At 33.7% G+C, this 13,919-nt stretch overlaps 1 protein-coding gene and 2 long non-coding RNA genes across 4 annotated transcripts; 1 reads left to right on the top strand and 2 right to left on the bottom strand.

Annotated features, from left to right (window-relative positions):
* The first annotated feature begins 4,102 nt into the window (after positions 1-4,102).
* LOC120265195 lies at positions 4,103-6,243 on the top strand. Of its 2 annotated transcripts, none has more exons than XR_005537611.1 (3): positions 4,103-4,485; positions 4,921-4,986; positions 6,056-6,243. It is a non-coding gene; the product is annotated as an uncharacterized LOC120265195 (long non-coding RNA). The 2 variants fall into 2 exon arrangements; XR_005537610.1 differs by lacking the exon at positions 6,056-6,243 and adding an exon at positions 5,499-5,684.
* Positions 6,244-7,602: 1,359 nt separating this feature from the next.
* Positions 7,603-8,133, bottom strand: LOC120261007. The gene is made up of 2 exons (XR_005536538.1): positions 8,044-8,133; positions 7,603-7,872 (listed from the first exon to the last, which is right to left on the bottom strand). It is a non-coding gene; the product is annotated as an uncharacterized LOC120261007 (long non-coding RNA).
* A 377-nt stretch (positions 8,134-8,510) lies between these two features.
* LOC120260999 (protein DJ-1 homolog D-like) lies at positions 8,511-11,991 on the bottom strand. Its single transcript, XM_039268652.1, has 5 exons — positions 11,867-11,991; positions 11,661-11,780; positions 11,150-11,590; positions 9,687-10,049; positions 8,511-8,927 (listed from the first exon to the last, which is right to left on the bottom strand). The coding sequence occupies exons 1-5, from the start codon at positions 11,930-11,932 to the stop codon at positions 8,739-8,741; spliced, it is 1,179 nt and encodes a 392-aa protein (XP_039124586.1). The 5' UTR covers positions 11,933-11,991; the 3' UTR covers positions 8,511-8,738.
* Positions 11,992-13,919: the final 1,928 nt, after the last annotated feature.

A 13,919-nucleotide genomic window follows, 5' to 3' on the forward strand; every position in this document is an offset into this window, starting at 1 on the left:
GAGATGACTTATTATTCTAAATATTGACCAACTAGTGTGTTGAGCTAAATAACTTTTGATAACAGTGTCAACATATATCTCAAGCTTTTATGGTTTGAATTTGTTGTATTGTAAATTTTTAAACAACCCCTTTTTAATTTAAAAAACAAAAAACAAAAATGACCTCCAATTATTGATAACTAAAAACTAATTAAAACATATATCAAAATTTTAAAAAATGTAAAATAATCCATATATTCTTAACGTTTTATACATCAATATTAAGATATTTGATGGAGAGAATATTTGCAATGAAAATGATTAGTTTGAGTTTCTTTTAATATTAATTTAAAAGTTAAATCACGATAAATACATTAGAGATGGAGCTTATTTGTAGGATTTTTGGTTCAGCAATATTGACCCCACTACAAAAAATGATACTGTGAAAATTCAAATCTGTTAAATACAATAGTAGTAATAAATTCTTCGTTGTGGATGCTGACTTGTAACTTAAATTCTATATCACCGGATGAGGGTCTATTAGCAGACGATGGACATACTTTTAACATCATTTTCACGTTTGTGAGAAAAAAAAAAAAAAATTGTCATCCTTTTCCACCTAATGAAAATAGCATATGTGTGATCTTTTTTTGACTTGATATTTATGGATGGTTATGTTGATGTGGTGGTGCTACATTGATATAAATTATAATGCAATGTATGCTGATGTAGCATTGTATGGATATAATGCAATGTGTGAACAATTTATTTTAACACGAGAATAACATGAATCTATTTTCTTACTTAAAAATTAAAAAAAAAATTATTTATTTAAATGTCACCTCAACAAGAACAATTGTCTCCCCTTAACAGGTGGAGTGCTAAAAGCTCAAAAAATTAGGTACCCTCATTAAATTTCTCTGTTCATATATATATATAGGATGTGAATTGGTTGGAAGTTCATAGATAAATGATATAAAAATATTATTATACTTTTATTTTTTTAATAAAATTAAATAAATCCCCTCATAGCAAACCACAATAATAAAATTAATACATTATACATCAATATATCTGTGTTAATAAACTAAAATATTATTAATTTTTAATTCATATAAATATTTATGAAACATCTTCTGGAGTTATTGGATACTCATTCCAAGGCCTCCTGTTTTCTCCAGACCATCTGATATTTCACATTTTAATTTTTTTTTAGTTTTTAAATTTAAGTTTATACTTTTTATCACTGTTTGTCTTAATATAAACTTTCAAATTTCAGCAAATGGATTTCGCAAGGGGTGTTTGCATGTAATTATAAATTTTTACTGTATATATATGCAAAAAATCCTAATTACAACTTTTGCGAGGATGAAAACGCAAAGTTATGGTCTTAATTTTTTTTGACTGGAGCTGGCTTTCTTTTTATTATTATTATTATTATTATTATTATTATTATTATTATTATTATTATTATTATTATTTTATTTTCATTAATTATTTTATTTATTTCTTAGTTGGACAAGCCTGCCAACAACCTGCCCAAGTTGGAAGGACATTCTGACCCAGCCTGTAATTTTCTTGTAAATAAATTATAAAAAAATAAAATAAATGAGTTGGAAAATTGAAATGGAGATTTATTTGAATTTAATGCCAGAAAAGCCTCATAAAGATCTTTATATGTTGCAAATTTAAGTCAAAGAAAAAAATTGATAATTAGAAGTTCTTTTGAACAAACTTTGTTAAGTTTGTATTAATATGTTGTATTTTTACATTTTATAATTTGATTTTAGTTTTAGGTTTTAAATTATATTAAAAAAAAAGGCATCCAAAACTCAAAAATCAAATTGAAAATTTATCTAGCTACTTGGCAAGCACATACTTTATTTATTTATATTTGTTTACTTATATTATATTTTAAGAAAATGGTTGATAAGTTGAGATTGACCAGAGTCAAATGAATGGAAAAATTTTAAAGTTATATATATGTATATAGTCTTCACTTTTAATAATTTTTTAAAATTTTTATTTCATTCTAATAATTTCCAAATATGAGACAACTTTTTAGGACACTTTATTTGTAAGAATTAAAAATACAATTTTTTTGTTAGATAATTACAAACTTTAATATTATAACCCAAACTAATGTCAGTAAAATTTAAGACATTATATCATGATATGTCTTCAAAAATTATTATTCATTTATTAACTAATAAAATCTAAATATACATACACTTTTGAGATGTAATTGACATTTCTTTTTTTTTGATAAAAATTTTGTGAAATGCACTACTTGTTTAGTATATAATATTTAAGTTCTTAACCACTTGACAATTGTCGCAATGACATTTTTTAATTATTTCACTCAATAACTTCAGAATATTTTATATTAACACTTAAATCATTTATCTCGAAAGAATATTCATCAAATTATTTGTTGAATATTCAAATTAAATAAGAAATGAAAGGTAGGAATTCCTCAACTTGATGGAATTGAGTGGTAGGGGACCTAATGAATAGATTAAAAATGTTCCCAATAATGTATTAATCTTATTCTTGCCACACTGGTCCTCAAGTATATGCTCATTTATTTATTCCTTAATTTGTTTGCAAGACAAGCCAATTTGAATTTGGGGGAGATGCTTATTCCTTTCACTGCTGGCTTTGCTCTAATAAGTCTCTCTCTAATATGGCCTTGTTTGGATTGGCTTATCAAAAAAAATATTTTTTTTTAGTTTAGTAAAAGTGCTTCTGAAATTTTTTTTTTTTCAAATTTAAGCACTTTTTGTATTTTCTGTTTGGATTAGCTTTTATGTAGAAACAGAAACTGTGAAAATAAGCTAAAAAACAACTTTTTTCATAAACTGGTCATGATTAGCTTAGCTTTTGAAAAAAACTGTTTTTCAGCTTTTTTTTACCGCTTCTGTTTTTTCAAAAAAACCAATACAAACAATATTTTTGGAATCCATAAGTGTTTAACTTATAAAAAAATACTTTTGGGTTTTTCAAAAGCCAATCTGAATATTTAATATTTCTAAAAAAAAGTAAATGTAGTTTAATTTATTGTCCATCTTAGTCATTATTACTGTTCTTTATATGTGTGTGCTTGTCATCATTTAATTTCTTAATTTTTGTGGCTGAAAATTGAGATTCTTGTGTCAATAAGACATTTGGTTCAATTAATTATTTAGTACTGTATAATTTTATAGTAAATAAAGATAAACAAAATATCTTTGGTACCTTTTTATATAACATAAAGGGTTTATTTATATTTTAAAATATTTTATTTAATTAATCATTATAATAATTATTAGAAGTATTATGTAAAACTAATACGGTATTAGCGTTCGTCAATTGTAGAACATCAATTGTAGAACATCCGTAGGTTAGGAAAAAAAATAGAGATAGAAAAATACTAACACAAACTGTTATAAAAACAATAGTATAAATAATAGCTAAACTATGTAGCTATAAGAAGAATGGAGGGTAATTTTCTTAATTGAGTACTAACTTTTGCTTTTATTTCAATTTATATCAAAATAGATACTAACTTTCAATTTGATTACACGAACAAGACTTTTGAGGTTTTTTTGTTAATTGACGTGGACGCTAAACTACTTGTGTAGCTACCAGTGGTCCATATCATTTGCATCCGTGGAAGGTGCCATGTCTGCAAGGTGAACTAGTGGCTTTTACTATGGCCACGTAGGACTTTCATCTTTTTTCCCCCTTTCTCCATCGATCCCCGTTGCCTTAGAATCCCATTTCTCTCTTCCAGTCGAGCCCGAGAACACAAGGAGAAGTTCTTCAAGAGTATCACAGTTCTAGAGCAAGAGACCAAGAGCGTAAGGAGAAAGTTACAGCAAATGTGGTTGATTTCTGAGTTACTGTTTTTCAATTGTGTTTTTGTATTAATACAAAATTGTGTGTATAATTCAACCTAATTTGTTGATTTCTATGTATATAACTTAGCAAATATGGCTGATTTCTGTGTTATTGTTTTTCAACATGATAATTTTTGTGTTTATAAGACAAAATGTATGTTTACGTGATCATGATTTTTATATATGACGTTGTAGAGTTATAAAGTTGTATATAATTTAAGTAGTGTATAGGATTTGTAGAGTTTTATGATTGTGTTCTTTTTCATATTATGTGATTTTCTTTGATTATAATTACGCAATGAGAGTAAGAAGATATATAAAAATAGTACGACGACACCAGAAGTACTTCTCTTAAGTTTTGTGATGTATGTTATGTTCATGGTGTCATAACCAGATTTTACTGTAGATTTAACTAGCCCATTGCTGTAGATTTTTTGTCAATCCAACACTGTAGCAGTCCGTTACTGTAGCAGCACGAATTTTCTTCTCTTAAAACCCTTCTTCCTTTCTTCTTCATCTTCCTTCCTTGTGTTGGCCGAACCCTACTCTTTTCTTAAAAATTTTCCAGCGAGGTTTTACGGCGAACTAAAGCCTCCATTCTCCTTCTCCCATCCTCTTGAATACGGTATGACTCTTGATCTAAGTTTTATCCCGTAATTTTTCTCGTATTTCCTTGATTTTAGAATTTTTTTTTAAAAAACCTAGATTTCTCCATGGATTTAGTTATTTATAGGCTCAAATTGAAGCCAATGATTTGTGATTCATGTATGAGAATGTTTGTGAAGAAATTTCTTGATTTAGTGTTGTAAATTGTGAGAAAATTATAGTATAAGGGTGGGTACTATAGCAACGAAGTTACTGTAGCACCGACAATCGTTAGTTGTTTCTTTAATTTCTTTGGATTAGAGTGAAGCTAAAACCCCTTGAAATTCGGTGGTAACCTTTAGACTTAGCTTTGAGCCAATCCTAAGATCGAATTAGGGTTGTTTGTTAGAAAACTTAGGGTTTCGTTGTTTGATTTAATTTTTGCTAATTATTGTTGTGCTTTGACAAGGAAAAGAAGTCTTGGCTCGAGGTAAAGATTTAACCGAGGATTAGCTTGCGAGGAAGACAAATCGCCAATTCAGTGAGTGGGATTGAAAAGCATGCCTTTATTAGAAGAATATCGATAACTATATATATACATATACTTATATTGGTTTCCATCATGGTTTAAGTAAATCTTTATTAGTTTTTACCTGTTTGGCATTTTGGTTAATGATAGTTATTATTGTTAAAATTCTTGAATGTTTTATTTGGTATTTGATTTGTTAATATTGGATTTGTAATCGATATCTTTCAATGAGTTTGCGAAATCCTTGTTTTGTGTGAAACTTGAGATTTGTTGTGAAAATCATTGATTTTGTGAAATCTAAGGCTTGAAACTCATTTTGAATTGTTGAAGGAAAGGATTCTCATGTTGTTTCTTGTGTTGGGATTTGTAAATTAATTTGTGTTAAGAGCTTGAGCTTTGCTTGTGTATTTATCTTGTCCTTGTGCAAATGGCCGAGGTGTTATTGATTTATGATATGGATGACTTTTGTACTCCGAGTGGAGTTGTGTTTATTGTGGTGATTGTATGGTGATATCATACTGCAGTAGGCGGTCTCCACGGCCAGCCTATTGAGGCGGCGTGTTGACCGGCTGATTACTATGAGGGCCAGTTCAGGTGAGAGTGTAAAGCCCTGGCTGGATATTCATCGAGTAGCCGGAGTCACCAACCGGTGAACTGATGGGTCAACGTCAAGGGCATGAGTACCTTGGCGGCTCTGAACCTAGCCACGGCCACGGCAAAAGTTTAGAGAGTTTTCTAGACCACGTTATGCTGGGTGAGTGTTGGGTATTGTGCTTATTTATTTCAAAACCATGACATTTGGTTGTTTTTACTTGTATTTGAAACCATGTTTTATGATTTTTGTGTTATAAACCCTAGTTTGGGTAAAAAGGGTTTTCTCAGTATTATTATGTTATTTTAATTCTTTTGAAGACTTCTATTATATGTAATAATGTTTCTAAACCAGTATTGTTTTGGTAAAGCATTTATTTTGATGATTTATTTTTTATTATTATTGCTGTTGGTGTATTTTTGCTAAAGTTGTGCTAACCTCCCCTCACTGAGTAACTTTAGTTGCTCACCCCTTCTTCCCTTTCCCCAGGTATCAGTTCAGCGAAGCGATGCGGATATGAAGTGCATGGCAAGAATTTGTTTTAGGGTAGCTAGTTTAGCTATTTGTGTATTTTCCCAGTTCTTAAGTTGTAGTGTATTAATTGCATTAATGTAAACTTCTTGTTAATATTTATGTATTCATTTCTGTATCCTAAGAACCCTTGCATTAGTTGTGGTCTACTGTGTTAGATATTGTGGAATTTCAGATGTATTGGGCAGCCTTGCGACGTCTCGAGGGTTGAGTGGCGAGGTACCACTAGTAGCCATGCAAGCAGTTCGGCATCTACATTAATTAATCCTCACCCTCACCGGAAAACTCCAAAAGACTCATCGGTGCAATCAAATTAAAAATTAATACCCATTTTAATATAAATTAAATGTTTGTGTTTAAATTAAAACAAAAATAAATGTTACTACTCAACTAAAAAAATTACCCCAACAATAGATAGTCAGGGTGTATTGATGTTTATTAAAACGTGCTAGTAAAAATTAAATTGGACGACTGTGATTAGTTATATTACTGTTATATCAAATGGTTAAAATCAATATATTATATATCCCACTTTAAACTGTATAACTATTGGTATAACTATTTATAATATTATGCATCGGATTTGACATTTATTATACTGTTACATAGCACTGTACAAATGCAATGTTGAGATGAAAAGATAACACTGTACAAACCAGAGATGGTATGCAAATCCAACTGCTGTAACAGAAACACCTTTTTTTCAAAAAGATGCAGCCTATATCTATATCTACACAAAGTCTGTTCCCGGGATTCCGGGAATATCCCAAAAAAAACAGCTTTCATCTCCTCAGCTATTTTGGTTAAGTAGTTTAAAATCAATGAATAAATCTATTATACAAACCGATGAAAAGGTACTGCAAGAAAGGTATATAAATGACCTTGCACTTTCCCGTTAATTATTTAATAATAATAGGACAAAAGATATCTTTTCATATAACAGTTAAAAATTAATTTTCTTTTTTTTGGTTAATAAAAATCAGAAATTTCTTAGAATAAATCAATCTTTCCAATTATATTACCAAGCAATCAACCTTGATAAAAATATGATCTCTCCAGACATGCTAATATGCTATACAAACAAAATTAATTCCAAACATAAAACTTCCCTAATAAAATCTTTAAATATAGATTTTTTTTTTTTAAAAACAAACTCCCTAATATATCTACATACCAAATGAATTTTAATAAATCAGGACAAATAAGAGCACAAAATAATGCAATAAATATTGTGAAAGATCACAAAAATAATTAAATAAATTAGCACCGAAAAAACACATAAGAGACATTCATTCTAAAATTCTGTGTCACATAACAGTAATCCTACTGATTTAAGGCAATGCACATGATGCAGGCTAAAATTTCATTCTAAAAACAATGGGCTGTTTGTTTCTCTCACAAGTAGAGTTATGAGCAGAAAAACAATGGGTGGAAAACCAGTAGAGAGAGATCTTATCCTAAACTGGTAACAATTAACATGCATGGAAAGCAGCCATCATCATATGTGTAATTAAATCAATCAGTGATTTTCTTCCCATAATTATGTACTTAATATATATATAAATACATGCCAAGTACTCTCTCACCTTATCTTGTCTTGTGTAATCCGCCAAGCTGTAAAAGACTACAAGGATTAGTATTTAAGAAGGGTTGAGGGATCATACAGTCAGCAATGGATGGTTTAATGGAGTCTTCTATTGGTTCTTTGTCATCATCCTTCTCTGCAAGTGATTCTTCTTCCTCTTCATCTGCAGACTTTTTGGATGATGCTACTTCTTCATTAAACAAACAAACTCTTTATCAGATGTCTTCTGTCAAGGCTGAACTTCCAATCAAGTTGTGTGATTTGCAAAGCTTTCATATTTAATATCATGCATGCATGCAGATATTTCTAACTGTCTTTATTTTAATGTTTGCATTGCAGAAAGGGACTATCAAAGTATTACCAAGGGAAGGCACAGTCATTCACTTCTTTATCTGATGCAAAGAGCTTGGAGGATCTTGTTAAGCCTGTGAGAATGCCATACAAGAAGAAGGTCAAGTCATTCAAGAGCAATGGAGGAAAGTTGGAGGGTGAAAGAAGTGCACCAACTCCCCTGCATGAAATCAAGGGTTTACTTGAAAGCAAGCCACCAGTAATTCCAAAGTCCTAGCTAGTTACATAATCCTAAAAGGTTTTATGTGACTAAAGTATTATATTAGTTATCAGTAGTATTCTATTAGTTATGATTAACATGGATCTGCTAGGCTAGCAATTTATGTGTTAGCTCTATTTCTAGGATATGATAGATGGTAATTAATCTTATTTGCAATAAAGAATTTTTTTATGGGCGAAATAATGATATCTTGGTTTGAATACAACATGGAGAACAATCAATTTCAATGCATGATTAAAACATTAATAGCATCGACGGAAAGACAACAAGAAAATAGATTATTCATATTGACATGATCATTTAAAGCAGGTAAACATAGTGTCTTATGGCATCACATTCTCATCATATATGGTATATGTGGAAACCAAGAGATGGGGAAGAAACATTATTACAGAGTATTTTAGTTTGCAGACGAGGATTGAGAAGTTGAACAGGTGCTCTTCCCGTGAAATTCAAGCATAATGACCAAGAAAAGGTTGCCTGTTTTAGAACAAAACCTTAATACCGAGTAGTAACATAAACTGAGAGATGAACTCTGGATGTCCAGGCCAAGCTGCCCCCGTAACTAAATTGCCATCAGTGAAGCAGCGATGAATTGGCTGAGGTTCCAGCCATGTCGCTCCAGCAAGCACTACATTAAGTTTTACAGCAGGATACGCCGTGCACTTCCTCCCCTGCAATACAAATATTGATTGTCAGAAAGAAAAAATTCCAAGAACTATAAAGGTTCAGGTTAATAAACATTAACATGTGAGAAAACATGTGTTGGTAGCATGCTATGTCCTGCTCAATATTCAGTCACACCCTGTCTCTTGCTTTTTTGGGTCCTTCAATACAAAAATCACCTTGCTCTTCAAAACCAATCATGTCTAACATAATAACAACTAGAATAAAGAGGTCTCGTAGTTGAGATTGGTAAAAGCAGATCATAGGAGCTGAAGCAAAAAATTGCCAACCAAGTGTCCAATTGCGAGAAGCTACCACCAATAATAATGCTGATTGGTAATAATACATACAGAATCATTTATTTAATTCCTACATAATACTAACAAAAACCAAACTGGTCAGAGATTACATACAGATCTGGAAAATTTTCAGAGAATTCAAGGATGGTAGTTACTCATTCATAACCACAACAAATATTAAACAGAAAAACTGGCCATTGAGAATTTCTCTGACGATCACAATTGATCTGCAGCCAGATATTACACCCAGGAGATAACTATTTTTCTTTGGACTAAAATGTATATATGCTTAAGATGTAATGTGCACTTCAAGATAGATAAGCTCTACACAGAAGTGTATGCAAAATATTGCTTGTATTTTACAAATTATTTGACTGATTACTACCCTAGGAGCTTGAGGTTTAATTGAACCCTAAGAACCAAATTTCCAAAAGGATATATGCAACAAAAAGTAATAGCTAAAGTTACCTTAAGAACACCCGCAGCAGACAGGACCTGTTGTCCATGGCAAATAGATGCAACTGGCTTCCCTGCATCCATGAAATGCTTCACCAAGTTAAGGACATTCTCATCCAATGCAAGGTACTCCGGTGCTCGACCTCCAGGTATCACAAGTCCATCATAACATGAAGCATCTACACTCTCAAAGCTTTTGTTTAGGGTAAAATAATGTCCTGGTTTTTCACTGTAAGTCTGGTCCCCTTCAAAATCATGGATGGCAGTAGCACATGTGTCACCTTCACTTTTCTTGGGACAGACTGCATCAACCTTGCAGCCAAGAACTTCAAGTGACTGAAATGGTACCATGACTTCATAATCCTCCATGAAATCCTGCCAAAAGATATGCATAGCTTTACAACCATCCCATGAGTGCTCAAAGAGAAGAGATGATAGATATAATCATGACAATAACAAATTATAAAGAGCTACTGGACTACAGATTACTGTCTCCACCTTATTTTCAGAAGGGAATTTGTTTTGTATTTAATTACATAGCCTTGCCTTCCATTTACAAAACAGTCGCTACCACAACAATGGTAATTAACTACCTTCAAGACCATCCCATTAGCAAGCATGATAATAATGTGGATCAATAGAATTGTTTGAGGATGAAATGATAGAGAGTTATTGTCTTTCCATGCAAAATTTTTAACACTTATTTTAGTTATTACCATACAAGTAATAGGCAGGATCCTGATACATGTTGTGATCTCAATGCACCATGCAAAACTGTTTTGTACTCTTCAAAGTGTTGGGGACTTTTTAAGTTTCACAATTGTCATATTTTTAATCTATCAACTTTAAAAGGAAATTTCAGTGAAGTTTGAGCAATACATCCACCAACTCCTACCGTCATTTGCTCTTTACAACCCCCTGCAATCGAACCTAGTTGATTCCAAACTATGTAAGAGACTCCATATAAAAAGATAATCACAACAGCAGTGCTTACAACCATTTCAAATTAAACACACAGTTTATACTAGTGAAGCAACTTGCCACTTAAGAAGTGGACGAATTTTTGTTACTTTTGATGTATTCCATTGATCCTTGAAAAGAGAGAAGTCAAAATATAATTCTTTCCCATCCATGGTGTCCTTAACTTCATCAAGCAGGTAGCCAGAACATAATCACAAGCTAAATTTCCTCCAAGCCTACTTAAAGTTTTATAACATCATTTAATCATTAACAAAACTGTCACAATATACTAATCCACAGGTTTTGACAGTAAGTATCAAGGCTACTGTTCTCAGTGAATTTATCCTCAGCTTGAATTTCTGCAACCTTACAAGAATATCATTCAACAAAACTCTTAATACCACCAGAGTTCTAATTACTAAGCATGCATAAAACTCAGGACCTGAATTGAAGCCAAGATAATACTACCCCGAGAATATATATTACTAAGATGATATCTAGATACAGAAACATACCCCACAGAGGAATAGTATCTTCTTATCAGCGCCAGATATAGAGCCCCCAAGAGCTTCAACAAAGGATCGAATGAACCAAGGATGGCCCATGTACGACGAGGCTGTGATGAGATTCCCATCAACAACAAACCCAGCCAGCGTCCCAGGCTCCACCCAGTGAGCCCCCGCAGCAACCAAGGCCGACTTCACAGCCGGATAGGCAGTGCATTTCCGGCCTCCCACCACCCCAGCGGCCGCCAAGATCAACTGGCCATGGCAAACGGCAATAATAGGCTTATTCGCCTCAACAAACTCACGCACCAAGCTCAGAACCTTCTCATCCATGGCAAGATACTCCGGGGCGCGACCTCCGGGGATAAGCAATCCATCATAATCCTTAGCATTGATCTCATCAAAGGTCGCATTCAGTACAAAATTATGTCCCCGGGACTCCGTATACGTCTACAAGAGATGAAGACGAAGATCAAGAAATCGACATCGACCCAAACGCATCGGTAGAGAGAACGATCACCTGGTAATGGGGCTCGAGCTGTTGGACGGCGGTGCGGCAGACCTCGCCGGAGGCTTTTCCAGGGCATACAGCATCGACGGCGATTCCGAAGGCTTGCAGAGCTTGGAAGGGAACCATTACCTTGCGAAACAAGGCAAGAAAACCATCAATCGGATTGAAATGGAGAGATGGAGCTGACGAACGAGAAAGAAAAGAAGCAGTAATACCTCATAGTCCTCGGCATAGTCCCCCAAGAGTATGAGGACGGATCTCTGAGCTGAGATCTTCGCCATTGTTGCTCCTCCTTCGACTTCTCGGACAAAGTGAAGGCTGTGAAGCTTCTGAGATGGGAATGAGGTCTTCGAGGAGTTCTGGAAGGTTCTTTATAGATTGAGAGTTTATACACGTGTCGACTGGTAATAGGTTTGTTTGGATGTTTTGCTGTTAGAGATCTTTCAGCTGATTGATGTGGAAGAAAAACACATGGCATACGTGTAGGGATCGAAGATAAGGGAAGTTTGCAACCACATCCAAATTATTGTGTTTAATTGACTTTAGAAAAATATTTGCATCACTGATTTTTTTTAGGGAAAATTCATTGTCACTCGTAATTTTCAAAGCTTACAAAACCCTCCTACTTTTACGCACCACGGACTAGCCCTAGTTAGTGTTTAACTTCCTTTTACCCCCTCAGTTCGACTGAATGGGTCAGTATTGTGAAATCCGTTTTGGCACGAAAAATGGTGGGAAAGGAAAGCCTAAATCACGTCGTATTCAGCCTTTTTGAAGAACTTCTGCTTGGTTTCGATAGAAAATGGCAGGGAGTTACATTACATCTTGTTGTTCTCCTCGTTTATCATACGAAAATATATAAATCGGTTTCCGAGCGAGAAAAATGAAATTGATTTCCATCGGATTGGTCAAGTCTGACTTCATCTTCAAATGAGTCGTAGTCGATTTTATTGTCGAGGCGAGCATGTGCCATTAGTACGTCTTCTCGTTTATGGTTGTAAAGTTGTATTACGGCGAGAAGAGCGATGATTACTGACGAGTTCGTTTTCGTTTAGTAAAAGTTCTTCTCGTTTATGGTTATCTATTTGTATATTTTTAAATAATGTTTAACTATTTGCTATTATCCGTTTAAATATTTTACTAATATGTTTAATAATTATCATATCCGTTTAATACTTCCCATCTCCGTTTAACATTATCTTTTACATGTATAACTATTAAGTAAGCGTGTAAATTCTCAAAAGTCTCTGCGTAAAGCGGTGATCTTTTTCGTTTGATCCGAATTGTTGGCATGTGGCGCGTGGCGGTGGCGAGGTTATGGTATCCGTGCGTGAAGATTAATGGCGATTAATTCTTATGCGCGATAACATCAAATTTCCGAACACGCGTTCGTTCTCGTCGATCGATGTCGGCAGCTGTGCGTTTAACTTTTTCTCGGATCTGAAGAGTCGACTGCTTGTGGACTTCACACCATAAATAACCAGGAAGAACCCTCCCCATGGACAACCACTCCTCGTCGTCCTCATCGTCCTCCTCCTCCTCCTCCTCCTCTTCCTCCTCTTCCCACTGACATGACCACTCTATCCCGAAAGGATGTTTCAGTGAGCCTTCTTCCTTATCTTGAGAATCGATTAGCCGTGATCAGCGAACTAGTTAAACTATCTTTTCTGCCTAGCCGAAGTCCTCTCATAATTGCACGAATGCGGAGGATTCTCCGTGAGTGGATGGCGGGAAAGCGATTAAGAGAGCATTTCGACTTGGGTATGAAAAGAAAGTTTTTCACGTATTGCGTGATTGCGGAGGATTCTCTAGAGGAGGAGATCGTGAAACATCCTTTAAAGACTGAGGTTGACATTTACCACTGAGACTTTTACGTTAGCGTTTAAGAAAATTACGTCGATTGTACAGCTGATTACGTTACGTGTTTAACTATCGGGATCGTCGTTTAAGTCCTACCATGACACATTGATTAATAGTCGTTTTTCATGAATGTGTGTTGTTTAACCTTTTTAATGTTATGCGTTTTTGCGAGGTTGAGTTGATGCGCTTGTTATCGACGGCGTGAGCGTTCGAATGTCTGAGACACTTGTTTCGTTATCTCGAGGGTCGAGTCGTGAGTGTCAAAGTCCCGAGCCGGGACGTTGTAAATGTTGTAAATGTTGTAAATCTTTGTAAATGTTGTAAATGTTGTAAATATTTTATAAATAAAAGCGAAAGCAATCGTATTTGTTTGTGAACTTACGAAATTTAAAGCAGGAGACCTAGTAA

This window comes from Dioscorea cayenensis, chromosome 1 (genome assembly GCF_009730915.1).
Source record: "Dioscorea cayenensis subsp. rotundata cultivar TDr96_F1 chromosome 1, TDr96_F1_v2_PseudoChromosome.rev07_lg8_w22 25.fasta, whole genome shotgun sequence".
Taxonomy (NCBI): domain Eukaryota; kingdom Viridiplantae; phylum Streptophyta; class Magnoliopsida; order Dioscoreales; family Dioscoreaceae; genus Dioscorea; species Dioscorea cayenensis.